At 53.2% G+C, this 25,243-nt stretch overlaps 1 protein-coding gene across 2 annotated transcripts in view; it reads right to left on the bottom strand.

Annotated features, from left to right (window-relative positions):
• Positions 1 to 6,199: 6,199 nt before the first annotated feature.
• The window catches only part of Rab11fip4 (RAB11 family interacting protein 4), a 112,919-nt gene continuing 93,875 nt past the window's right edge, over positions 6,200 to 25,243 (bottom strand). For both annotated transcript variants that reach the window (XM_026388932.2, XM_026388933.2), the window contains 12 exons: positions 20,971 to 21,203; positions 18,432 to 18,626; positions 17,767 to 17,901; positions 17,430 to 17,465; positions 16,239 to 16,338; positions 15,851 to 15,954; positions 14,751 to 14,891; positions 12,234 to 12,315; positions 11,646 to 11,783; positions 11,417 to 11,572; positions 10,163 to 10,306; positions 6,200 to 8,879 (listed from right to left, as the gene is read on the bottom strand). In XM_026388932.2, the coding sequence (XP_026244717.1) occupies positions 8,763 to 8,879; positions 10,163 to 10,306; positions 11,417 to 11,572; positions 11,646 to 11,783; positions 12,234 to 12,315; positions 14,751 to 14,891; positions 15,851 to 15,954; positions 16,239 to 16,338; positions 17,430 to 17,465; positions 17,767 to 17,901; positions 18,432 to 18,626; positions 20,971 to 21,203 (1,581 nt within the window). In that variant the 3' untranslated portion in view covers positions 6,200 to 8,762. The remainder of the gene's footprint in view (positions 8,880 to 10,162; positions 10,307 to 11,416; positions 11,573 to 11,645; positions 11,784 to 12,233; positions 12,316 to 14,750; positions 14,892 to 15,850; positions 15,955 to 16,238; positions 16,339 to 17,429; positions 17,466 to 17,766; positions 17,902 to 18,431; positions 18,627 to 20,970; positions 21,204 to 25,243) is intronic.

The raw sequence follows: 25,243 nt of genomic DNA, 5'->3' as shown, positions 1-25,243 counted from the left end.
TAGAACCCATCGCCTGTGGATATCAAGGGATACTGTTTTCTTTTTCTTACCTCAATTCCTCAAAAGGAAGAAAGAAGAGACTGACTTTAATCTGAAAGCCTTGTGCTGCAGTTCCTCATGCCTTTATCCCAAGCCTGTCCCTCACAAACTCTTGCAAAATCTATACGTCTTAAAGTTACTATGAATTCACTCAATGAAAGTCACCCAGTGCCCTGTTAATTAGCCTATGCAATGTACTAGCATGTTCTTACAATAAACAAAGGGAGAAATGATAGTTTAAGAATCCTGTGGTGTAGGGTACATTCCCAGCACTATCTACTGCTGGGAGAGAGGAGGTAAGGTTGACCTAAATGTCCTCGGAGCAGACCCGAGACACCACCCTCACATACCTCCTACATCCTCCCCCACAAAGTTTCCTTTAAAAGAAGAGCCCGAGACCCCCAAAGTGCCGCTTTTCCTCCCTGAATTCTGCTCCAAGAATGTGTATCCTCACATTTCACTCTCTCCTCTCCTTGTCCATTACCCCCGCCAGTCTCCTTACCTGGCCATGTCTGCTGCCTCCACCACGTCCTCCAGCTGAAGCTCCTTGACTGCTCCTGGGAGGCCAGGCACACCTCCTAATATACCCGTTTCTTCCTGGGGCTACACAGTGGAGTCACCTGGTGAGCCTTAATAAGATCCCATTGCCCACCCCCCAATCACAGCCAACCCAATCAGAATCATGGGGTGGGTGATTTTAAAACTCCGCCAGGTGATGCTAATATGCTGCCAGAGTTGAAGAACTTTACTTGCTCATTCTGGAGGCTTCTTCTGCCATAAGGATAGGGAGCAAATCTGTTTTGCTCACTATTGTGAGCTCAGCACCTACCACTCACCAGGCATCTGTTAGCACCAAGAAATGTCGGCTTAGTGGATGGAGAGGGACCCACTCTTGGCTCACCAGGCGCTCCACTCCCTGGCCCAGCTGCAGCCTCCCCCGCATTATTTGCCCCGTTCCCCCGTACCTCCCGTTTTCCCCCCCACACCCGCACGCGTCCACCCACCTTCCACCCACAGCATCCTGAAGGGCTCTGCTTTGTGTCCAGCCACCGTTTTCTTAACATTCTCTAGCCCCTCAGGGTTCTGTCAAAAGGCTCCTGCCTCAGGGAATCTCCCTGATCCCCAAATGGGATACATCCCCTTCCTCCAGCTCCCAAAGCCCCCCAGACTTTCCCCTGGGTGCTGCACATCGTCGTCCTGGAAATCAGCTGTGTCTCTCTCCTCCTGCAGGAGCTTGGGGACTCCCAGAGCATGAGGGCTTGCCTGCACCATCCCCAGTGCCTGCCACATACAGGGTGCTCAGTCAATGATGGTTGGTTGAGTGATTTCTATTCTCAGATGTTTTCACCCATTCAGGGCCCAGCTGCTGCCCTTAAAGGCTTTCTAATCCAGAGCTGATGGGACCTGACTTTGAGACTCTTTTGCTGAAACCTCCAGGAGGCGCAGGAATGACATCACTCACTCATGAGGACTGTCAGACATTCTCTAAGGTGGGTGGGTGGGAAGTGCACCTGTGTGCGGTGCAGCCTGCACACACAACATCACTTGACCCCTTCTCTCTTCAGAAGGGCAGAGGCAATCCCCCCACCCCACCCTCCCTCACTGGGTGTTGTGGGTTGCGGCTCCCCTCCCCAGTATGTTGAAATCCTAAATCCTAGGACCTGGCCTTATTTGGAAATAGTCTTTGCAGATATAATTGTTAGGATGAGGCTCACTGGATTATTCATTTGAAATTCAAATTTAAATTATTTCAAATTAATTTATTGGGCAATCCTGTATTTTTATTTGTCAAATCTGGAGACCCCAGTTGGGAAGAAAAAGAAAAGTGCTTTTGCAGGAAGGAGGGAATACAGGTCTAGGGGAATTCGCAAGTCCTACTGTTGGGGGATGGCTACCTGTGGCCCAGGAAGCAGTGCTGACCCATAAGTGGGAACTGTCTGACCCCCAGGAGGACCCATGGCATGGGCCTGCATTGGAGATGGAGGGCCCAAGCCAGCATAGTGGCCCTGGGGGAACCTGTGAATCCCATAATAATAAGAGGAAGTGGGAAACAGGGAGAGGCAGAAATCTGGAGGTGTCGATGACCCAATCCAGGGCCACCTTGACACTCCAGGGCTTGTCAGAGGCCCATACTGGAAAGTATGTATTGAAGACATCACAGCTGGAATGGTGGTGTTGCAGGGGCTTCTGGGACCCACATCTGGGACAGCAGGCTAGAATGAGTGACTGGAGAGCCAAGGGACAGCACCAGCCACTCCAAAAGTCCCACACCAGGTGGGGCTTGTTCTTCCTGAGGCCTTGGATCTGGAATGTTCCCCCAAAACGTGGGCCTCATTGGGAGAAGCAGGTATTGGAGGCACAACCCCGAAAGGGTATATCTTGTCCTCCACCCCTCTCAACCGAGCCAAGTGACCATGGACTGAAACCTCTGAAACTGTGAGCCAAAATAAATCTTTCCTGCTCTCAGGTGATTTTCTCAGGTGTTTTGTCACAGTGGTGAAAACCTGAAACACCCTCCCCACCAACACCACAGAAACTCTCAGCAAGTCAGGCAAGAAAAGCCACTGTTTATTTACACCTTGGTCTGTACATTACAGTTCCCGGGAAGGCGCCCGCCGCTGAGATAGAGAGTAGCAGGAGGCGAAGAGCTCAGGACCTGGGACCCAGCCTTGGGGCCTCGCCCCACACCCTCCCTCTCTGGGGCCTGAAAGCAGAAGTCCCATCCCAGTCCTAAAGCTAAGGCCATTTCCAGACCCGGACTCCTGAGGCAAACACCCAAGTGGAATCCCACAGAGTCAGAAGCCGTGAACCAAGCCCTGGAGCGTGAGGTCACCATGCAGTCTACTCTACCTGGTCTGCAAGAGACCCAGCCCCAGATGGGAAAAAGCTGGGAGGAGGGGAGGCGACGAGGGGCTGAGAGTCCTCAGTGATGCCCTGTCCCATCCGGGTCCTGACATCAGTCTGGTATTTAATGGCACTCTGGTCTGAGCACCTTCGGCAGACTAGGAAGGGCTGGGCAGGTGTTGATACACAGGCAGGGACAGTAGCAAGCCTCTTCCTCTCCCTCGGGTCTGCAGCTGTCCTACACACTAGACACCTGGCCCTAAACCCAGGCCCACTGCTGGGTACAGGGAACCACACAGCCAGGGCTTCCTCCAGGAGCAGCAGGTATCTGCTGCAGACCTGCCAGATTCACGGCACCCCTGCTGGGACCAGTGGCCCAGGTTCAAATACCCGCATGCTCACAGCAAGAGAAGTCGCTTTCCACGAAGTTGCCCTTACCTGGGATTCAGGTTTCTAACTAACCGCAGGCTGGGGGCTGGACTCAGTGCCGGGCCCCCAGTGCTTAAGACAATGACAAAATATTCTGTACAAAGTCACCGAGTCTACAAGGCAGGGTGAGGCCGGGGGAGCTGAGGGGAGGCGGGCCTGGTCTTGGTGGGTCGTCAAAGTGCCTGGGAGCTCGGCCGTCTCGGGGGGAGGCCAGAGGTTACAAAGTAGGATGCATGTGTCCACGTTTACAGGGCTGGGAAGGAAGCGACCACGAGTGTGTGTAGAAAAGGGGGCAGTGGGGACACAGGGAGAATCTCGTACAGTGGTGACAGGGAAAAAAAGGCACGAGGACAAAGACCCCAAACCATGCAGACAACAACAGCCTGGGCAGCACAGCAAAGCAGGCAGTCCCAGCAGGATGCAGGGTGGCCCCGGGTACAGCAGCACTGAGACTGGCAGCAGAGGTGGCCTGGGATGCCCTCCCCAGCTGGTGTCTCTGGGGCAGACAGCCCTACACTACAGTCACAACGGAGAGAGGAGGAGCGTGCGGAACCCAGTGAGAACAGTGGCCTTGCCCTTCACCAGGGTCTTGCTCATAGACACACACTCCTCTGGAAAGCTGGAAACCTCTCAGATGGGCAGCCAGAGGATGGCAGAGGGCCATCAGGCAGGTGGGGCGGGCCCGTGGGAGCCCTCCTCAGCTGCCCATCACAGGTACACGTGTCAGGACCTTGAGGTCCCTAAGATCAGAGCTCCAAGTCACCAGGTAAGGGTCCGGCCCCTCTAACTTCAGACCCCTTGTGGGGCGGGCCTCCGTCTTAACAGCCTGAAGCACCAACCTACAGAGGAGACCTTGGGTCCCGAAGGGAGGGACGGGGAGGAGAGACCATGGGGGATGCTAGCACTGAATCCCTAAATGGCCCCTCTCCTCACTCAGCCCCCTACAGAGCCATCAGGGACCTACCAGGTGACCAAAGTCATTTCCTTGGCATGGTGACTACCCAATCCCATCCAGAGCCAGCTCTCACACACACCTGGAGGACACAGAGGGGACTGAATGCTCCCCACCTCACCAGGCCTTGCTGCAGGCCCTGGCAGGCTATGACGTCCCTTGCTGGGACAAAGGGCCCCCACCTGGGCCAGGAATCAGACTGGTCAGTGGACTAGCACCTGGAGCCTCCAAGGCCTGAGCCTGGGTCTGGTTTGGCTAACAACGGGAAGAGCCAGGCCTTCCCTCATCTGCCCGGTCAGAGCACAGACAAAGCCCACGAAGCCAGGGGCCCTCTAGCTCAGCTGTGTAAGCCGGTGGCTCTCAGGGAACAGCTCTCAGCCGACTCTGTTCTGCCCCCACTTAGTAAAGGGCCTGTGGTCAATACATTTCAACACGTGTCATCTCTGACTCAGGGGCAGAGACTGCTGCCCACCTAAGTGTACTCATCTCCAAGCTGCGGAGAACAGCTGGATCTACTGGTCCCGAGGCCATCTGGACTCCCATCCTGGGGCAAGGGCCACTTGACATCACCACAGGTAAAGCCACCATCCACCACCTCAGCAGGCCCTGGACCTGTCCTGGCTCAACAAGCCCAGAGGCCACTGCTACCGGTTTTCTCGACCTCTGGCCAACAAGCTTCTAGGACAAGGGGTCTCAGCCCTGAGCTACACACTGACATCACCTGAGGTCTTTAAACACGCAGGTACCACAATTCACAGTAGCCAAACTATGGAACCAGCCTAGGCGTCCACTAACAGATGAACTGATACATAAAATGGGGTATAGATACACAACGGTGTTTTACTCAGCCGTAAATAAAAATAAGATTATGTCATTTGCAGGAAAATGGATGGAACTAGAGACCATTATGGTAAATGAAATAAGCCAAACTCAGGTCCAGGGTCATATGTTTTCTTCATATGTGGAAGCTAGAGAGGAAAAAGGAAAAGAAAGGTGTGGGGGAGGGGATCTCATGAAAACCAAATGGAGATCAGTAGATGAAAGGGACCAGGGGGTGGGCGGGATATTGGCCAAATCAAATAGTTATATGGTGTGCATGATGAATATGTAACAAGTTCTTTTAAAATCTAGGTGCCGGGGCCACAGCAATTCAGTCTGGACCTCTGGGGAGTCAGCCCAGTCATCAGAGTTTCCTCATCTCTCCAGGTGACTGCAGTGCACACTGCTAGAAGCCTCCAGAGGACTGGAAGTTTCTGGTGCTTTGTGGTTTTTATAGATCAGAAATAAAGTCAAGAAAAAGGAATTCCCCTCTGATGATTCTCAAATAGATCTACCAGTTTAAAATAAAATAATCCAGGTCTAACTACAGCTACTTCAAAGTTAAAATTTAAAAAAAGGAAAACATTAGCTGATTTTGTTTGGCTTCCAATTGATGGCAAGGACAGCTCAATGTTACTTAAAATGTGAATCTTCTCCAGAACCCCCCCACTGCCCCCAAACAAAACCCTCTAAACTTTAGATAGATTACTATTGATCTGTCCTATTGGTAGACAAAAAACAACCCTCACCCCAAACTCCCATAAAACACCCAGTTAAATTAGATGCACCTGGGTACTCCCAAATTCAGAGGCTTGGGTTAGGGGTCAGGACCAATTAAACCAGAATGTCCAGGGATCAGTTTGTGGTTTGTTTGTTTTTGGGAACTGGGGATTGAACCCAGGGCATGGCATGTGGTAGGCAAATGTTCTACCACAGTGCTATACCCCAGCCCGTTTGGGGATCAAAAAATTTTAAAGCTCATTTAAAATATGTCTCAAGTATTAACTGGAACATATATATTCTAAAAGTGAAAAATTATTTGCTGTGTATCTGAAATTCAAAAAAAAATTTTTTTTTTTTTTTTTTTTGGTATCAGGGATTGAACCCAGGGGCACTCCATCATAGAGCCACATCCCCAGCCCTTTTTTGGATTTTATTTAGAGACAGGGTCTTGCTGAGTTGCTGAGGGCTCTCTAAGTTGCTGAGGCTGGCTTTGAACTCATGATCCTCCTGCCTCAGCCTCCCAAACCTCTGGGATTACAGGTGTGACCACTGTGCCTAGCCTGAAGTTCAAATCTAACTGGGCACATGTTTACCACCTAGCAATACAACAAGGGACAGCTGGGGTAGAACTCCCAGCTGGAAAATGAGCAAGGGAGGCAGAAAACACAGCGGGAGCAGGGCTGTGGAGCTGGGGCATCAGCTCCCATCAGGCTAGCCTTCAGGATCAGAAGAGCATTTTAAAGACATACATGATTTGGGGGGTGGGGTGTGGGGGGCGGCAGTAGGGATTGAATCCAGGCCCTTGCACAAGCCCTCTACCACTGAACTACATCTCCAGCCCCCAAACATACCTGATCTTAAAAAGCTGAGCTGACAGACAAGAAATGCATCCTGGCCGAAGAAAGTAAGGAGGTTGGATTTAATGGAAGGTGTGTGTTACAGGGAATTCACTCCCTCATTTAAAAGTCCCTCTCTCTGACACTAGCTCAGATCCAGAGGGTCTTTTAGACCTGACTTTTTTTTTGGCCTCTCAGGAAACCCATGCCAATGGCGCCCCCTACGGGGAGAGGCGAGGAGAATGGAGCAGGCTGTCTTTTCCCACTTCCTCTTCCCCTGGCAGAAATTCCTTCACAGCGGCTCTAACTCTGGCTTCTGTGGCCTTCTCTGGAATCTGCACTAATGCAGCTAAAGAACATATGCAATTTTACTTATTAAATACTCACCCCCATGGACCAGGGCCCTGACTTGGCCGGCCTCAGTGGCACTTCTTGCAATAGAAAACCCAGGTCAATGCCATGTTGCAACTTGTCATTTGCCTCTGGTGGTGGCCATTCCTTGCTACTGGCAAATTCTCAAGAGACCCACTCCTCAGGCCGCCTTTCTCTGCCTGTGTCTTCTCAGACCCTTGGGGGAGCCTAGTATCCTGAGAACAGGGCCTTCTAGAGAAAATGCCCCAGCCAGTCTTCTGGGCCTGGGTAATTCCAGAGTCCTGGGCAGAACCAGTGCAACCCCATTATTTGCAGCATGAGACCAAACTGCACATATTAAAAAGAAATCACAAAATCCAACAGAAGCAAAGTTGATTGGAATGGAACAAAGATCAGTCTTGGCTACAGCCCTGCCTCCAAACCTGGGGACACACCCAAGTCCCCCAGGTCCCCTCTTCATCCTCCGCTGCCCGCCTTCTCTGCATACACCCCTCTCTACCCTCCCCAACATGCCCGAACCTTCCTTTTCCTGCTAGATGTGCTGAAGAAAACAAGAAACTGCAGGGGAAGAAATAAGACCATATGTGTTTATATAGATTTGGGTCAAGGAAAGGAATCACAAGCTATAGAAAATTCAGATAGACTGGAAAACTCGAAGGAAAGGACCACATCTATTCCCTGCTGCTGAGAACAAGAGATCACATTAAAAATCCACGGTGGAAATTCCCACCATGTGTCCAAAGCACGGAAGACAAAGGTTTCCCTGCAACTTTCCCACCTGCATGTCCCACCAGCGCAGTGTCTGTTCCCCTGGATGAAGACCAAAGAAGGGGGGCCGCTCTAGCTCCCCAGGGGAGCCCAAGCTCGGATTCTGGAATCCATCCCGAGGCCTGCCCTCACCAGTCCTCACCAGTGACAAGCGATAGTCCGTCTGCGCGGCTGCGGGCAGCCCTGCCCCTCTGGGAATCCTTTCTTTGGTTGCCCAACCTGTTTTGACACCCCCACCTCCTAAGCTGCTTCTTTCCTTTTGATTTCTTCATTTTATACCCAAGTGAATGGTGCTTCTATTTCATTGTCTTAAAAACAAAACCAAACCATAAAGGGGAGGTAGGTGAGCAGGCGGGGAGGGCAGGGAGAACGTCAAGATGCCAAGAACCCAGCAATGAGGACGGCCTGTCTACAGCTCTGCGAACCCGAGTCCTCTGGACACCGTACACTGCCCCACAGAGGGCTGCCCGAGGGCTCCTCCACTGGGTCCCCCCAGACGCCCCTTCCTTCTCTTTGAGCTCAAATACCTGGGCTTGATGGCCAAAGAGGCTGGAAAGAGCAACCAAACTCCTGGAAAAGATCAGATTTTGCTCCTCGTCCCGGGAGGTGGGGCAAGGAGAGAAGAGCCTGTCTCCCTAGAGTATTTCTAATCCTTATCCCAGAGGTAGAATCATTTTATCCAGTAAGTGAAACATAATTGTCCAGTTCTCGTTATCGCAGGAACTCCCATGGCAGACCTTGTTCTCTCCGCTGCCAGTACCCTCTGCCCCTTGCAAAGGGGCCACAAAGTGCACACACAGCTCACTGCGCAGGTGTCACCAGCCATGGTCCCACGCTCAGCCCACATATACACCAGTACACGGTACGCATGTGGCCAGAGGTACATTTACAGTGTGAGTGTGGGCCCAGGCCCACATCCTGGGGCAGGGCCTGCCCCTTGGTCCCCAGGTCCTAAGGCCGCTCTGCAGCCAGCCACCTCCTCAGTGCTTGATCTCCAGGATGGAGGGGTTGTGGTCCAGGATGGCCAGGATAATCTTGTCCATGTACTGCCTCAGCCGGAAGTTGATCTCCTCCTGTTCTTTTAGGGCTTCCATTAGCTGAAGGGAGTGGGAGAGACAGGTCAGAGGCTAGGCCTAGATGGGGGTGTGGCAGAGCCCAGATCCCCAGTCTTGCAGTGAGCTAGTGTCTGACGACTAAGGGACCCAGGAGGCCCTGGGCCAGGCAAGACCCCACACTAACACCAGCACCTGGAGGCCAGGACAAGGGTCTTAGGCAATGTAAGTGGTCTCTGGAGGCACTGGGGGTGGGCAATTTTTTTTTTTTTTTTAAGATTGACCACACTGGCCAAAGGCATTTATTTATTTATTTATTATTATTTTTTTTTTTTAATTTTGGGTGTTGGAGATTGAACTCAGGGGCACTTGACCACTGAGCCACATCCTCAGCCCTATTTTGTATTTTACTTAGAGACAGGGTCTCGCTGAGTTGCTTAGGGCCTCGCTGTTGCTGAAGCTGGCTTTGAACTCGAGATCCTCCTGCCTCAGCCTCCCGAGCCATTGGGATTATAGGCGTGTGCCACCGTGCCCACTAAAGACATATATGATCAAGGCTGACATTCTCAGTTCCAGGGCACCAAAGACTCCTGAGGCTGCCGGCCTTCCCACCCGAGTCCTGCCCTTGCCCTTCTCTGAGGCAATTCCTATTGTGTCCTTTAGGGTGCAGCCAAACTGTTGCCTCTGCCCTGGGGCTAGGGGTGCTGGTGACCAGTCAGGAGCTCCTTGAGGCCAGAGGTTGACCATAAGCTCTGGGTCCCAGGAAGAGTGTAAGTTTCAGTGGCATGGGGTCTTAGGGTCATGTTAAAATGTGGCTAGGAGTTCTGGCATTTGTAGAAGAGTGGGCTTTGGTGCTAGACAGCAGGGTCCCTCTCCCACTGCAGCTGGGTGAGCCTGTGCCCTGGTCTCTTGGTCTATAATGGAGGTATTCGTAAAGCCCCAGAGTTATCAGGTGAAATGAGAACATGCGCAAAAGCCGACGCTAAAGAAATGCCAGCTCCCTTGTCCTCCTGCCAAGGGCGGTGGAATCACAGCCTAACCTGGGTCTCCATGAAGACGCCACCCACTGGCCACTTCTCCGGCAGAGCTCAGACTCATGCTCCACCCTGTCCTAAACCTGTGCTCCTTTCAGCAGAAACCAGAGCTGACTTGTTCCCCTGTGGCCACCTCCTACACAGCTGTGCCCGTCTTTTGGGGTAGTGGTAGATGGGGACACTGAGGGGCCAGGCCCTCCTCTGGCTTTCAGGCCCTGGGCAGCCCCCAGGCTCATGGTCTGGAGGGGGAAGGGGAGGGGCCAGGGTCCAACCAAGAGCGAGGGGACAGTCTACCTCATCTCGAGATGCTGTGTCAATTTCTGCAGCCAAAGACTGGGCTTTGGTCTGGGTAGCAAAGAGGTTCTTTGCTTCATAGAGGCTGAGGCTCAGGATCTGTCCATTCAAGTCGTCATTCTGATCCCGCAGCTTATGGTTCTCCTACAGAGACAGGTGAAGACAACATCAACTCTAAGAGGCCTCTGGAGTCTGCTAGAACCCTCTCTCTGGATCCACTATTTCCCTACAGCCACAGGCACCCTCCCTCAGCATGTGCTGTGGCCACTTGAGGAGGCCTCACGAGGATGCAGCCTTTGCCAGGCGTCAGGGTGGAGGACCAAATCCTGGTCTAGGGCCTGGAGTCCCTTTGAGATCATGGGGTTGGAGGGGGAGTTACTGGCCTGCCCAGAGGAGCCATGTTTCTTGGACAGGAGCATGCCTGGCCATTCCTTCCTCCCTGGGGCCCACCGGGAGCTCATCCTGCAACCTTGGCCCTTACTGAGGAGAGCCCTGCTCTGGGGTCTGGGTGAACAGGAGCTCTGGAATTCTGCTGAGTGGCAAGTGCTCTGGGCACCCATCCCTCCTGAAGGGGTCATCAGCTGACATCAGCCCTCTGTGCCAGCTCTGGCCTAAAGATGCTTTAAGGCTTGCACTTGAGACCCAGGAGCCCCTCCTGGATGGGGGAAGGGCTAGGCTTAGGAGCACTGCCAGGGCACAGGTGCCAGCTCCTCTGCCTCAAGTGAAACAAACTCAAAGATGTGACTTGAATCACAGACTCCCACCCACATGGTCAGGCTGAGCTTGGTGGACTTCAGTGGACATTACTCCCTTGTAGGGTCACTGCCCCTTCCTGATCCCACTCCCCCACCATAACCGACGTCCAATGAAGGGAGTGCTCCCGGGAGCACTGAAATGGAACCTCAGACTTGGTGTGTCCTGCTGGGAGAACCCAGCCCAGCCAGGCACTAAGCTGCAGCTGGACTGAGTCTCAGTCTCACCCCAAGCATCAAAGACAGGACAGTGATGTCACTTTCTTTTTATAGATGGAAAGATCCTGAGATCCGCCAATGTAGCCAGAGCCAAGTCACTTGACCTGAGCCATGAGCCAGGTAGCCAGTCCTGACGGTCAGGTGGTGGAGAGGAGCAGCGGGGAGTGTGTGGGGCAGGAGGAGGGATTACCACCTTGGCTCCCTTGCCAGGGTCCCAGCGCAGGAAGCCCATGCGGCTGTCCTGGGCACCTCATCCTGCTGGACGGCCGCTCCCAGGGCCCACCTGCTTTAGCCGCTTGACCTCGTGCTCCAGCTCCACCTCGCGGGCCCTGGCACTGAACTCGCCCAGGCCGGAGGAGCCGCGGCCCCTGCCCTGCCGCTCGCAGTCCAGCTTGTACATCTGCAGGTGCTCCAGCTCCTTGCGCAAGTCCTCGATGAGCTGCGGGGGAGAGGCTGGTTAGTGGTAAGGGGGACGCTGGGGGGAGCCCCGGGGCCCTCTGGCAGGGACCCACCTCCTGTGTCGCCTCCCGCTCCTTCTGGAACTCCAGGCGGTTCTGCCGCAGCTTGTCCATCATGCGTTTGTACAGGTCCATCTCGTCCTTGAGCCGCAGGCTGGTGTCCTCCAGCCGGTCGGACATGCGCTGCCGCTCCTGGAGCAAGGAGACCAGTCATGGGAACCGGGTGGCCAGAGTCGGGCACCTCTGACCCAAAGGCTTCTCTGAGCAAATGGAGAGATGGCCCCGCCCCGTGGGACAGAGGGCTCCAAGTCATGGCTTAAAGAACAGGCAGGTCCCCTGTGATTCTAGAAACACAACTAAGAACACCTCAGGCCCAAGTCCTCCAGAGAAGCTGGGTAGAGCCTGTACAGACCACGTAGGCCCCAACAGAAGCTCTCTCACTCTTCAGACTATCATTCCTATCACATGGGGAATGTATACTCTATAATCACTGCAGAAAACACACGCCATTATTCACAGCTTGCTTTATTTTTTAAGGTAGGGGGGTCTAGCTTTTTAGTTTCAGAAAGTATAAACTCACGGCCCTCTTTGGCCAACCTTGCTTCTCTGTGGATACAGCTTCTCGCCCAGAATGCTGCTCACCTCGTCCAGTTTCTCGGTTTGTGACTTGAGTCGCGTCACTGTCGTCCTGAGCTCAGTATTTTCCTCCTCTAATTGTTGCACCCTGAGGAAAGGAGAGAGTCATGAATTTCAGAAATCTGGAATGCAGATTGTCTCACAAGGAAATGGCAGTTTGAAGTGTTTTCTGCCTCCTGGAGGGAATCTACCAGAAACTAACTGAAACAGAGACTTTTTTTTTTTTTTTTTTTTTGCCAAATGATAACACAGTTTGGGTATCCCTGACCCAGAAACCCAGGAGGCTCCAAAACCTGAAATTGTGTATAATTATTTTCATGCCAGGCATGGTAGTGTGTGACTGTAATTGCAGCAACTCAGGAGACTGGGTTAGGAGGATTGCAAGTTTGAGGTCAGCCTCAGCAACATACTGAGACTGTCTCAAAAGAAAAAAAATTAAAGAAAGGATGTGACTCAGTGATAAGACACCTCAGTACCCCTAGTCATTTCCAGGCTGTGTGTTTGAGCTACATATGAAACACATATAGACTTCACATTCAGGCTTGGGTTTAGCCTCAAGATATCTTAGGTATGTGTAAATATTCTAAAATCTGGGGGAAAAAAAAAAGAAATCTGAAACACTCTGTTTCCAAGCATTTCCAATAGGGTGCACTCCACACACAGAACCCTGAGCTTTCTGCCAGCAGAAGCAAAATAGTAAAGATATTAAGTTGTCACTCTTATTTTTTTCAATAAAAGGAAACATTCATTTGTGAATAAGAACAAAAGACTCTTTTTGCATGCATCCTTTGAAGACTGAAATATCACAGAGGGCCGTTCTCTGCTAGTTGGAGAGAATATCTTCCTGGGGCTGGCTGTGACCAGGCCCTATCTGCAGTTGGAAGGCCAGGACCATATCTGCCTTCCTTTCTGACTCCAGTGTATCACCAGGCCTCTCCCCTGAGTGCTCACTGAGGCTGCCTCCTCCGGGCCTTGGTTCTGATGCAATAATCCTGTTAGTATCACAAAGGGCTGTCCTCAAGTGATTCCATGGACAGCCAGGTACTCAGGCAGGGCTCCAACCACTGTCATTTCCTGGAGGGATGGTTTTCTGACCTCCACTTTCCCCCTCTGAGAGCCCTAGGAGAGGCCCCAAGGCCAGTGCCTGAGGGGAATTCAGACCCAGGGAAGGTGGCCTGGAGCTGGTCAAGGCAGGCAGGCAGCAGGCTATAGACTCTGGGAACACCGCCCACACACTGTGCGTGAACAGCGGCCCCTGGAGTTGTCCAAAGGGCACCAGTGGGGAGGTAGCTGGGGAGGGCAGTGGCTCTCTGTATTTGTCCTCTGGCTCTCTGGCTCGTGCTCACACCGTCTTCTCCCATGTGTCCCATCCTCTAAAGGGCAAAAAGCAGGTTGAGTAGGTGCAGGGGCCCTCAAGGAGACCTCCAGAAACGGAAGCAAACAACTCCTAAAGCCCAAGTTCAAATCTGAAATCCACCCTGGTGACAAGGCTGGTCTCAGCACAGGGGTTCCAGGAAGTCTCCTCTAACTGCTCCAGGGCAGGTGACCCAGTTCCCTTGGGCCTGCCTGGCTGAAGCAGGGGGTGCCCACCCAGGAGCCTCAAGGAACCTCACATGGCCTAACTCCCAGCCACCTCCCCTGTCCAGGCTGGGTGTAGCCAATCTGGGAAGGCTCTGCTCAGAGGCAGTCCCAGGGTCTGAGGAGCATCAAGAGCATCAAAAAGACAGTGTCTTCTCTGCTGGGGCTGAAGGGACCCCAGCCTGTGGGGAAGGGGCCCTCACTGTCCGCATGGCATGCAACAGCCTCCCTGGGGCTCTGGGAAGCAGACATGGGGGAATGACATGTCTAATGGGTGACCAATCAGTCTCCTGGGCCAGTGCACCCCCTGCCCTATCTGCCTCAGGTTCTGACAGTGAAGCCACATGCACACCCGAGGTGCAGGAGCCCATACAAACTGGGACCCTTGTTTTCTAATTCCCTTTGCCCAGGTTCAATCCACCCAAGTAGATTCAGGATCAGAGGCTTTGACAGCAGGGGAGCTCCAAGCCTGAACATCAACCTAGCCTGGGACGCCAGGCAGGAAGTTGGGTTTTTTAATGTATTTTTTTAAAAAAATATTGCTAAATATTTGTATTGCTTCTTTTACCTAATATGAATGATGTTACTATGGAATTTCTTTTGCATACTCCTTAAAGAACAGACCCGTGTGTGTGTGGGGGGGGTGAGGGCTGGGGATTGAACCCAGGGCTTTACACACACGAGGCAAGTACTCCACCACTGAGCTACATCCCCCGCCCTTTTTATTATTTATTTATTTATTTAGAGACAGGGTCTTCAAAGTTGCTGAGACTGGCCTTGAACTTGTGGATCTTCCTGCCTCAGCATTCCAAGTTGCTAGGATGCCAGGTGTGCACCCCGAGTCCAGCTTGCCCACGTGTGTTTAAGGCATCAGAAGTAGACCTCTTACAGCAGCAGCTCAGTTTTCCCGACTACACAGTGGGAGGCAGCAGAAGGCAGGGGCACCTGGTGTGGAGCAGCTCCAGCTCCGTGCTCTTCTCCCGCTCCAGCTTGGTGTAGGCTTCACGGTGTCGCCGGGCCTCCTCCTCCAGTGCCTGCTCGGCCATGGTCTCCTGATCCTTCACCATCTCCTCCAGCTCATGCACCCTGGGGCGGGGGAGGGGGCACAGCTCTAGGACCGCAAGCTTCTGGGGCCTGAGGGGTCTCATCCCAACCCGGTTATTCACAGGGGGAGACCTGACCCTGCCAAATCCCCACACGCCCACCCAGGGAGGGTGGAGTATCTGCTAGGCCTGCCAGCCAAGAAATAAATTAGGACATCTAAAGGGAGGTGAGCTAGTCACATGTGCCAAGGGCAGACCTGGCGTGGGTCCAGAGGGGAGTGACACCACACCTGGGATGGCGGGATGCACACGGTAGCACAGAGAGGAAGCGCCAGCCCCAGCTGGATACTGTCTCGGGCCTCCCCTCCTCATTTTTGATCTACTTTCCTGGGCAGTGTCCCTCTGATCAGCAATTCAGGTTACTAGGCACCATGACTCCAAACACAGACACATCTTGACTAATGCCCCACATATGTCAGACCAAAGGGCCAGGTCCCCGCTGTGGATGTTATAACCCACTATGGTGGCGTAGGTGGTATCAGTCTAAGGTATATCTCACTGGCAATGGTCCCTCCACCAAGCTGACCTCAGGGTGTACACAAGGTAGAGGACTAGACCCTGTGGTATGTCTACCAAGCTTCCTGCATCTGGGGAGGACTACCAAATGCAACATCCGCTTCATCCCAGTCAGTGCTGGGAGCACTGAGCATATGCTCAGTGGCCTCCACCTGGACCCCTCCTGCCAGCCGCCCTCACTGGCCTCTTCCTCTGCAGAGCTTGATCCCAGGAAGGAGCTGGGGCTCTGGTCACTGTAAGCAGTGAGGGACAGCAGATCCCAGCTCTGCCCTGGGGCTGCTGGCCTGGCAGAGGGAATCCCTCAGGCCTACAGTCAAGGTCAAGCTCCTCTGCCCCTCAAAGCTGTAAGTTACCGCCATCAGCTTTTCTCGGGGCCTCAGCCACAGGGACAGCCCTGCGGTCCCCAGATCCATGCTCTGGCCTCACCTGTGCACCAGCTGTGTATTCTCCTGCTTTAGCTTGCTCTTCAGGTCCCCACTGGTCAGGCTGTCATTCTCCAGCTCTGTCACCTTCTTTTCTAGGAAGCTTACCTACAGCAGAGAGTAGGGACGGGCTAGAGAAGACCTTGGAGGCCACAGGACTGAGAACCTAGAAAGTCCATGACCAAGACCTTCAAATGGCAGTGCATGAGAAAAGTGGTCATGTTGAGTGAGGATGACACTGAGGGGCCCACGTGCCTGTCACCCCTACCCCTAGCTCTTGGACAAGGTACAGGGTCATCTGAGTCCCCAGCCGGCAGCCCAAAGTACTCCCCACTACCCCCGGGAGCATGCACACACTGACTCCCTTCCTTCTCCACCTGCCCAGGGCCCACCTTCTCCGTGATGTCATTGTCACAGGAGTCAATGCTGTCCCGGAACAGGTCCTCAGTGCTGCCGTTACTGCTGCTGAAGTTACTGTTGTGCATGAGCTGCCTGCAGGGGTGGGCGATGGATTGTGGCTGCAGGGGCCCTCCAGAGGTGGGGTCCAGACGCAGGCTACAGGCTGGGGGAACCTGCTGTACCCTAGCGGCCCCAACAAGGAGGCCGCCCTCCCTCAGCCAGTGGGGGAGAGCATTGCCTGCTCTGAGGCTGGTGGAGGGGCTGCTAGCAGCCATGACCCATCCACAACTGCTCTTTCCCGCCACCTCCAAACCCTCTTCACAGCAGCATCCAGCCAACAGCTACCAAATGGCCAGGGCTGGCCTACGTACGAGGCCCCTTTCTTCTGGTTAGAAAGCTGCAATAGAGGGAGCCTGGCTCCACAGGCCAGCCCAGGGCCTGACCTCCTGCAGCTGCCCAGTGGGGCTCGGCCCCCTCCACCGGGATGGCTCCTGCCACCTCTCAGGGAACTCTGGAGGAAGGTGCAGGAGGGATCCAGCATGCTTTACTGGCACTGGGTTGAGGATGAGGCTGGAAATAGGTGGACATTTACAGAGGTCATCCTTAGAAAATTTCAGCTGCCATCCTCTAATGCATCCCTTGCCCTACTCCATCACAGGCAGCAGCCAGGGTCTGTACCAAGAGGCCATCCCACCCAGAACTGAGCCAGAGCCTGGGTGCTGGCAGCTGATATCCTGGCACGGACCTGGGCCAGGCTACAGGAGCATGGCACAGGACCCCAGGGGCAGCAGGGCAGCTGTGCAGGACTCACTGCATCTCTGCCAGGAGGAACCCAGGGTCTCTTTTGTATGAAGGGCACGACAACTGTGGGGTCACTGTCTCAGGGCATCCCTGCCAAGTCCACACAAGGCCGAGGCAGTCAAAGGTGTGACGACACTGACCGAAACCAAGAGGGGACCAAGGGAAGAATGAGGGCGAGGAAGGGCATGCACTTCTTTCTGAGAAGCAGGCCTCTGGCTGCTCTGCTACAGGGCCCTGGGCACCCTCACACCCCTCTACTCATTCAGCCACCCACAGGACACTGGCTGAGTCTGGGCTGCTGGCACAGAGACCTGGCCCCCAGGCAGCAATAACATAGTTAAGGGGGACAGCTCTCAACTCATTGTCCTCCAAGGGGTCCTTACCGTCCAAAGGCAGTGCTAGAGATTTTTCGGTTGGGGCTGGGGAGAGAGAAAGAGAGAGAAGAAACAGTCACTGACCAGTGTCTGGTCCATTCCTTTACTCTACCTATTACAACACACCAACATGCAGAATGAGGCTTGTCCCTCCACTAAAGGGATTTTGCATGTCCACTTGGCCCCGAGAAAAAACAGTTTGACTTCCTGTTGCAGGAAAAGCCCCCAGGATCAGCCCTGCTCTGAGTGTCCTCTGATCTGCTAAGACAGAGTGGACTGCCCTGCCCAGGACTCCTGCCTCCAGGCGCCACCTGGCCTCCCACCACCTCTGGGCTGTGGGCCTCACCTGTTGGCCTTCAGGTTTTTCAGCCGGGCTTCCAAGTCATTCAGCAGGTTGATCTTCTTGCAGCACTGAGAGCAGTACACATCCAGCAGCTCGCTGTTGTACGTGTGCCGCATCTTCCTCGGTGTCTGCCCCGCACTGATCCAGGGGAGGGAGGAAATCACCTTCTTAGCCGTCAGGCTGTGCCCTGTCCCTGCTGCTGAACTCACTTCATTTGGTTCCCAAGATTTATAAACTTTGCAGAGCAGGGCAGAGAGTGGGAATAAAGCAACCGAGCATCCCTTCACCAACAAGCTCAAAGAGAAGCGGCCGGTGAGATGCACCCACTTAATAAGCACAGCACACCAAGAGGGAATGTCAGAGGAAGTAATGACTCAGGTGGGGGGAAGCGATCATGGAAGGAGGTTCTAGAAGCAAGATGACACAGACACCCCTGTCAGGGCCTGTGGCCTTCCGGCTTAGTGAACTGTTTCTTTGCTAAGATGGAAGGAGGGAGGAAGAACTCCAATCTCCCAATTGGGGTGCAAAGGCAGCACCCCCAAGCCCCAGGTCAGAGGGCAGGATGGTCATTTCAGGACTCTGCCTATCTGATCTCCTAGGATGAGGCTGGATTGGTTCTGCCATTTTTTTTTCTGAGCCCCCAATACCATCCCAGACCAAGGAGCCACCTGGAAGACACCGAAGACCCCAGGTCTGAGTAGACGTTGGTCCTGGTCTCATCATCGGGGCAGGGGCTGCTGGGGGCACAGTCCACGTCGTCCCCCTCCCCGTAGTCTTCAAACTGCTCCTCGTTGCTGATTAGTGAGGCGGTGGAATGTGTGGAGAGGTCTGATGTCGTCATGGATGGAGTGTGGACCAGGGACCTGGGGGCCACAGCATCTGTGTTAGTGAAGGACTGAGGGGGTCCCACCTATAGCTCCTAGTGGGGGAGACAGGCCAGGCCTTCGGGACTACAGACAGTGAGAATCTCATCCAGTTTGCATCTTTTGACTTTGGGACCCCATCCCAAAGGGAACATCTCACCATAGAAACTTTCTGCAAGACACAATGCAAACTGAGTAGCAAAACATTGGTTACTACTTGAGCAGTTTAACTCAATTAAATTATAATTATAGTTATTAAACTAGAACATACATTAGTGAATCAAACATTAAGTAATGGAATATAAAATGGTTGTTGAAACCTTCATAAAAATATTGGCAATAATCTAAGAAAATGAATATAAATAAAGTTAGTTACAAATTTTGAGACATTTTTAAAGACTGAGTACATAAGCTACATGCAGTGGCCCATGCCTGCAATCCCAGTGACTTGGGAGGCTGTGGCAGGAGGGTTGTAAGTTTGAGGTCAGTCTCAGCTACTTAGTGAAGTTCTGTCTCAAAACAGAAAATAAAAGGGCTGGGGGTATAGCTTAGTGGTAAAGTGCCCCCAGGTTCAATCTTCAGTATTCAATAAAAAGAAGAAGACCGAGTATGTCAAAGGTCTATACAGAAGGAGGAAGCATAGGAAATAAAAACACTGACATGGTAACAGGACTCGGGTTTAGGGTCATTGCTTATTTTTCCTCATTCTTGCTTTTCCTACCTTTTTCAAGTTTTGCTTAATTGGCATGCACACCTTTTAAAATGAAATGATAGATAGCAATAAGCTATTAGGTAAGAAGTGTCTCCTGCTTTAGAGAGGAGACTTCCAGTCCAAAGATGTTTAATCAAAAAACAAAACAAAACAAACCACAGGTCAGAGCCTCCAAGGGGGACCCATGGTATGTCCTGTGACATAACAGGGCCTGGCTGGTCCCATCTATCACCCAACAACAGAGAGCGGTCCAGCGCATCCCCTGTGAACGTATCTCCCCTGTGGTCACTCTGCGGTAATTTCCCTACACCATCACGCAGACATCATGATTTCCCTGAGCTCCCTGAGCCTCCACTCAAAAATGGGGAACCTGAACTAGGGAAAGAATCTTGTAATCATGGGTTAAAGCAGCAATTCTCAAACCATACCCCCGAGGAACCCCAGTTTCTATCTAAGGAACCGGGTTAATGATAGGGTGAGTAAAGATTGCATTTCCTGGCACCTCGCCCCATTTTTTGTTTATTTATTTATTCAAAAGCCCGTCTTTGGGCTCCTCGGCACTTCAGGTTGAATTAACCGCATTGCTCAGTTCTTTCCTTATAAATTTGACTGAAATTCTTGGCAGCCAGGGCTGGCTGGCCTCTTGGTCATTAGTTCCAGAAAACAAGGGTGCCAAATGGCAGATGACCGGCTACCAGATTGATGGTTCTGTTGGCCTCAGCCATTTGTTTTGGGGTGGACTGGTCACAGGTGTAGTTGATGTAGTTCCAGCCACCATGGACTCCTCTCAGTAGACAGACCACGTCCAGGGGGCCCCCCGAGGGCATCATGACTCTCTGAGCACTGGGGGCTGCACGTGTTAGGCTGAACCACCTTTTGGAAGGTCGAAAAACTGAGGAAAAGCTGGCAATTTCGTGTGGTTTAGCCAACACTGGAACACCCCTCCCCTGCCCTCTCTTAAATATCTGAGTTGCCCTGTCACTTTCTTCCAATACCTGGGTCACCACTCCTAATTGCTGTGGCCTCTCAGCCAGGTGGTGGCTGCATCCCCTCACCCCACAAGCACTGTATCCCTCCAGAGATTTCAGGAGAGCTGAAATGGAAGACTCCCTTCTGCTGATACCACACTAACAGATCAGGGCCTGGCCGACCCCATCCACAACCTACTAACAAAGAGAGGTCAAAGCATCACCTCTGACCAAGTCTTCCCTTTAGTTACGACGTAGTAATTTCTCTCTATTATTATCCTGGAGAGTCACTAGGTCTTCCCTCTCCTCCTGCAGTGCTGGGGATTGAACCCAGGGCCTGAGCATGCCAGGCAAGTGCTTTACCACTAAGCTATATCCCCAGCTCTACTTAGGTATTCATACTATTTTTTAAACAATTCTGATGAAAGAGTATGTGTTCCCTCTCATTAAGCAGTCATTAAAACTGACTTGGCACAGCTGCCTGAAATTCCAGAACTCTTCCTACTGTCAGGCATCGAGGCTGCTTAGAACTTCCCGCGGTGCAGAACCCGCAGAGAAGGAACGCCGGGGATGCCATCTTTAGCGTCCCACGTGCTCTCTCTGGAAAGGCCTTCCAATAACTGCATTTCTGGACACATACGGAGCTCCATCAGTTTTCACTCACTTGTCCTCTGGCAGAAACAGGCTCCCGAGACCCCGCTCCTTGTCCTCGGCGGGACTCCCGACAGACCCCTCCAGGCTCTGGGTGCTTTCCATGGGGCTGTCCAGATCTGACTCCAGGGAGCCCTCGGCTGGGGCCAGTGTCATCATAGGCTCCTCCTCGTCCTCGGGAAAGATGCTGGGCTCCCTGGGGATGAGCTCGCCATCAGCAAAGGTGGAGCCGGGGACCTCAATGTCCTGGGAAAGACAGGGGGACAGAATGACTGGGGGTATGAGATTACTGGAACTTGGCATGCCTCATCCAATTTCAAGGGCATCAACAGGGCCAGGGACAGTGGAGACTGCAGTTTGGGAGGGCCCAGGCCCCAAGATCACAAGTGTGAGGATGCCTGGCAGGAAGACTAGTTTGGGGCTTCTCATACTGGACCACTCATGAGAGTCCAGTGAGGAGCTAGACCTCCCAGGGACAGCCATCCATGGTGAAGGGCCACAGTTAGGCTGGTCACATCACTCAGAACACCTGTTGGCATGCTGGAGCCCTCCTCACAAAGTCTGCACAGGAAGCCAAATGACAGAGCAGGCTCCTTGGTGATCTACACTGGGGACGTGTCCACACTGAACACTGAACGGCCTTCAAGACTACCCTGACCTCACAGAGTTTGACACAGCACGGTACAGGGAAGTCTGCACAGCTTGGGATCCACCCTCCATGATTCTGGGCATGTCACAGAAACTCAGTCCTCCTCTGTAAAGCAAGACCGGCAACGAAGTCTCACAGAACTACCGTGGCCACTGCATGAGGTCTTTTGTGTTAGCCTTTGGCACTCAGTAGGCCCTTGATAAATAAATTCTGGCCAGAGGGCATGATGCCAGTCCAGGAGATAAGTGCCTGCCTTGGCCCTGCCACAGCCACGCTGGGGAGTAAGAACACCAGGCCTTTCACTTCTGAGTTCTGGGCCAGACCCGCCCATGCTGATCCAGGGCTGAGCACAGCACCCTGCACAAGGCAGGTGTGCAATAAAGATCTGCCTAGGTCTTCTGCTGAGGTTACCTCCTAAGAAGAGCTTTGGCTTTGTCAGAGTGGACTCTCATATGAGGAGCAGCTCTCTGTGAGCCACTTCTAGGGATTACTTTGCTTCTGAGGAGGTAGGTACCTTCCAGGTGGCTCTGCTTTTACCTATTCCCATGGGGATGCTAACCTGTTCCCAAGGTTCTACCGTGTGCTCCTAGGCAAGGGCTGACAGAGCGCTCTATTAAAAGTGTTTTTTCCTCAACCCAAGATTGCAAGATGGGTACCGGAAACAAGGGCTACAAAAAGTCTCCAGTAGTCTCAGACACGCACAGGTTCCGGGAATCTGTGCAAACCACATGGAGACAGACCTCCAGGGTGCTGAAACCCACCAAGAGACTCCTGAGCTGGGAATAGGAGGTGATTAATGAGCTTTGCTCCTGCCTGGACCATGACTTGGAGTGAGCACCAGATGGACCAATAAAGTCAGCACAAGCCATCCTGACTGTGGAGAGCAGGCGGCTGAGTATCAAAATCACCCACAATGTTCACAGGCTGTTTCCACCTGGATGTCACTCATCAGATTCCTCATGGCTCCTAGACCCTAAGCAGGCTCGTCATCAGCAAGCACAAAGAGCATCCTGATGGCCGCAAAAGGACACTGACGTTACTGAGCAACCACCTTGCTTCGGAGATGGCGCTGAATTCATATTTTATTCACTGGGGGTTTCGTGACAGCTATTCTGGACAGCTACTGCTATTCCATTTTACTGAGGCTGAAATTGTGGCATAGAGAGTAACTTCCCAGAGTCTTCTGGCCAGTAGGCAGAGGAACACCCCCCCCCAACATCTGGATGCCCAGCACTTGGTTCCATTTGTACTGTTGTCCCCACATTTCACAGATTTTCACACCTGGAAGTAACAAGGAGGAGACTGCACTTTAGTTACTATTTCTGACCCCTGGGTGTTCTGCCGGATGTAGCAGCTTCCACATAGGCTCGGGGCCTGGGCTCTTGGGGAGGACAGCTAGTGATCTCTGCCTTGCCCTCAAAAAACCTCAGACTTCCCCTTCCTGGCCACAGTGTGCAAAATCAATAATAGCCAGGAAGGCTACTGTGTGGCTCACAGGAGAGCTCACCACAGCCCTAGGACTTGGCTTCCTCTCCCCTTTCTGTAGGTGAAGGGTCTTGCCTGGAAAGCAGGGGCTGGGACCTGGATGTGTGTCACTCTCCCCACACACACACATCTGGGGTCCTGAGGCAGAGGTGGCCCACCTGGTTCCCAGAAGGCAAAAGTGTCAGAGGGACCAGGATCCATGCTTCTCAGGTGTCCAGACTGGCCTATGGACAGCTTGGGTTTGGCCCAGTGGACAGTCTCACTTAAACACTAACTCATGGTGGCAGGTGGGGACAGCTAGCCCCCTCACCTGATGATGTTCCTCTCACTTCTGGCAGCTGGTCCAAGCTCCTACCCAGGCAGAAAGAGTGATGTCAAGTGGCCTGTCTCAGTCATGGGCCAGGCAGAGTAGGGGCACTAATGCCCGGCCCTCCCCCAAAAGACCATCTCTTCCTGGGGCAGCTCTTCTTCAACCTTTGCGGAAGCAGAATCCACACCTGCCTGCCCTTCACCTTTCACAAAGTGTCCTCTATCTGTCATGGGGCCCTCTGAGGGCTGTGGGAGGGTTACAGGGAGAAAAATGCCTGAATCCTGTCTCTACCTGATACTTGGAGAAGAGGAGGCTCAGAGAGGCGGGTGGCCATCCTGGAACTTCCCTGTTCCCAGAGGGCCCTGCTGAGACCTGAAGCCCAGCTCAGACAGGCGGAGTGCACGTCCCTCACCTCCCTGGGCTGCACACACACTCACTCTAACTTTTTCTCTTCAAATTAGCTATTCCCTCCATTAATACCTTTTCATTTAACCCACAAGTGTTTGCCCAAGGCAAGTGGAAATGATAATTACCACTTCAAAACCATTTCTGGTAGTTTCCCCCTAAATTAAAATAGTATAAAGATAGCTATGAGAAAAGTCACTGTATACCTTGGTTAGTCTGGGACAGTACCGGTCTGTGCCTGTCCCAAGGCCTTTTGGTTTGGCAACTATCCTGGACAAAAGCAGCACTGGTCACTCTGGCTCAGTTCCTGGGCCCAGTTCCTTCTCCCACTAGGCTCAAGAGGAGAGCAGCCGCTCTGATGCCACGTACCTCAGGCAGAGAGGCAGAGCGGGGACAGTGGTGGACGGTGATAGGAGGCAACCTCTTCTCCCCTCCCTGAGTTTCTCCTCATGGCTGGAAGAACTCAGAGTCATTCTAGAGCCCCTTCTGAGCCAGTGCCTCTTTTATGGGTTTTAAAGTTGCAGAGGGAAAGAACAAACTTGTCCATATGAAATTCCCCTCCCAGGGGTCTAGGGGACATGGGGACGTGGGCTTCCTAAAATACCCTCCAGCCTGGGGGTAACAGCTGTATAGAGCACCTGTTATGAACACAAGAAGCCACCTCGCTGTACACGGGAGAGCTCTGGGGAAAGGGGTAGAGCAACAGATGAACTGTCAGGGTGCTGAGGCCGTCCACGGGAGCTGAGGCAAGATGCCTGCCGCTTTCCCAGACTGACCCACAGCTGACTCTGACCATGGAGATCCAGGCCGTAGCAGCCCCGAAGGTGCTGGGGTCCTTCCCTCAAGGGCTGGGGGTAGTGGGAAAGAGGACAGCATCATCATGCTGACGGTCTCTGGCTCCAGCCCTGAGACTCGCTCTGGAGGGCTGGCAGGATCAGGGAGCGGCGAACAGAGTCCCCAAGAGCATGAATTCCCAGGTACCCCGGTGTCTGAGCAAGGCAGGTGTCCAGGGTACCTTATGGGGCTCTGCCCCTCAGATCTCCCCTTTCCTGCCCTTGTCCCCCAGTGTGTGAAAAAGGTATCCATGCAATTTCATCCAGTCACCAGTCACCATCCAGAGGCCCCCACATCAGGGACAGATCCGGGCTTGGCACTTAACAAGGACTCCTGGGAGGTTGCAGAGAAAGGCTGTATCTGATCTTTTGGGAGACTTTAGGCAAGGGACACAGTGACTTCAACTGGCAACACAGGGCATCGTTGGAAGTCCACTCTGACAGGGATTGGAGCCCAGAGGCTGCCCTGGGCACAGAGCTCCCAGCCTCCCAGGGCACAGGGCCAGCTCTGGGGACCACCCAGGCTTCCTTCCTTCCCCCTGCAGAGGGCTCCCAGGAGTGAGGAAAGGCGGGGGGGCTGGGGGGAGATCCAATGTGGGTGGAA

Source organism: Urocitellus parryii, chromosome 7 (assembly GCF_045843805.1).
Source record: "Urocitellus parryii isolate mUroPar1 chromosome 7, mUroPar1.hap1, whole genome shotgun sequence".
Classification (NCBI taxonomy): domain Eukaryota; kingdom Metazoa; phylum Chordata; class Mammalia; order Rodentia; family Sciuridae; genus Urocitellus; species Urocitellus parryii.
The sequence above is the reverse complement of the archived record's forward strand: the minus strand, read 5'-3'. Positions and strand labels throughout refer to the sequence as shown.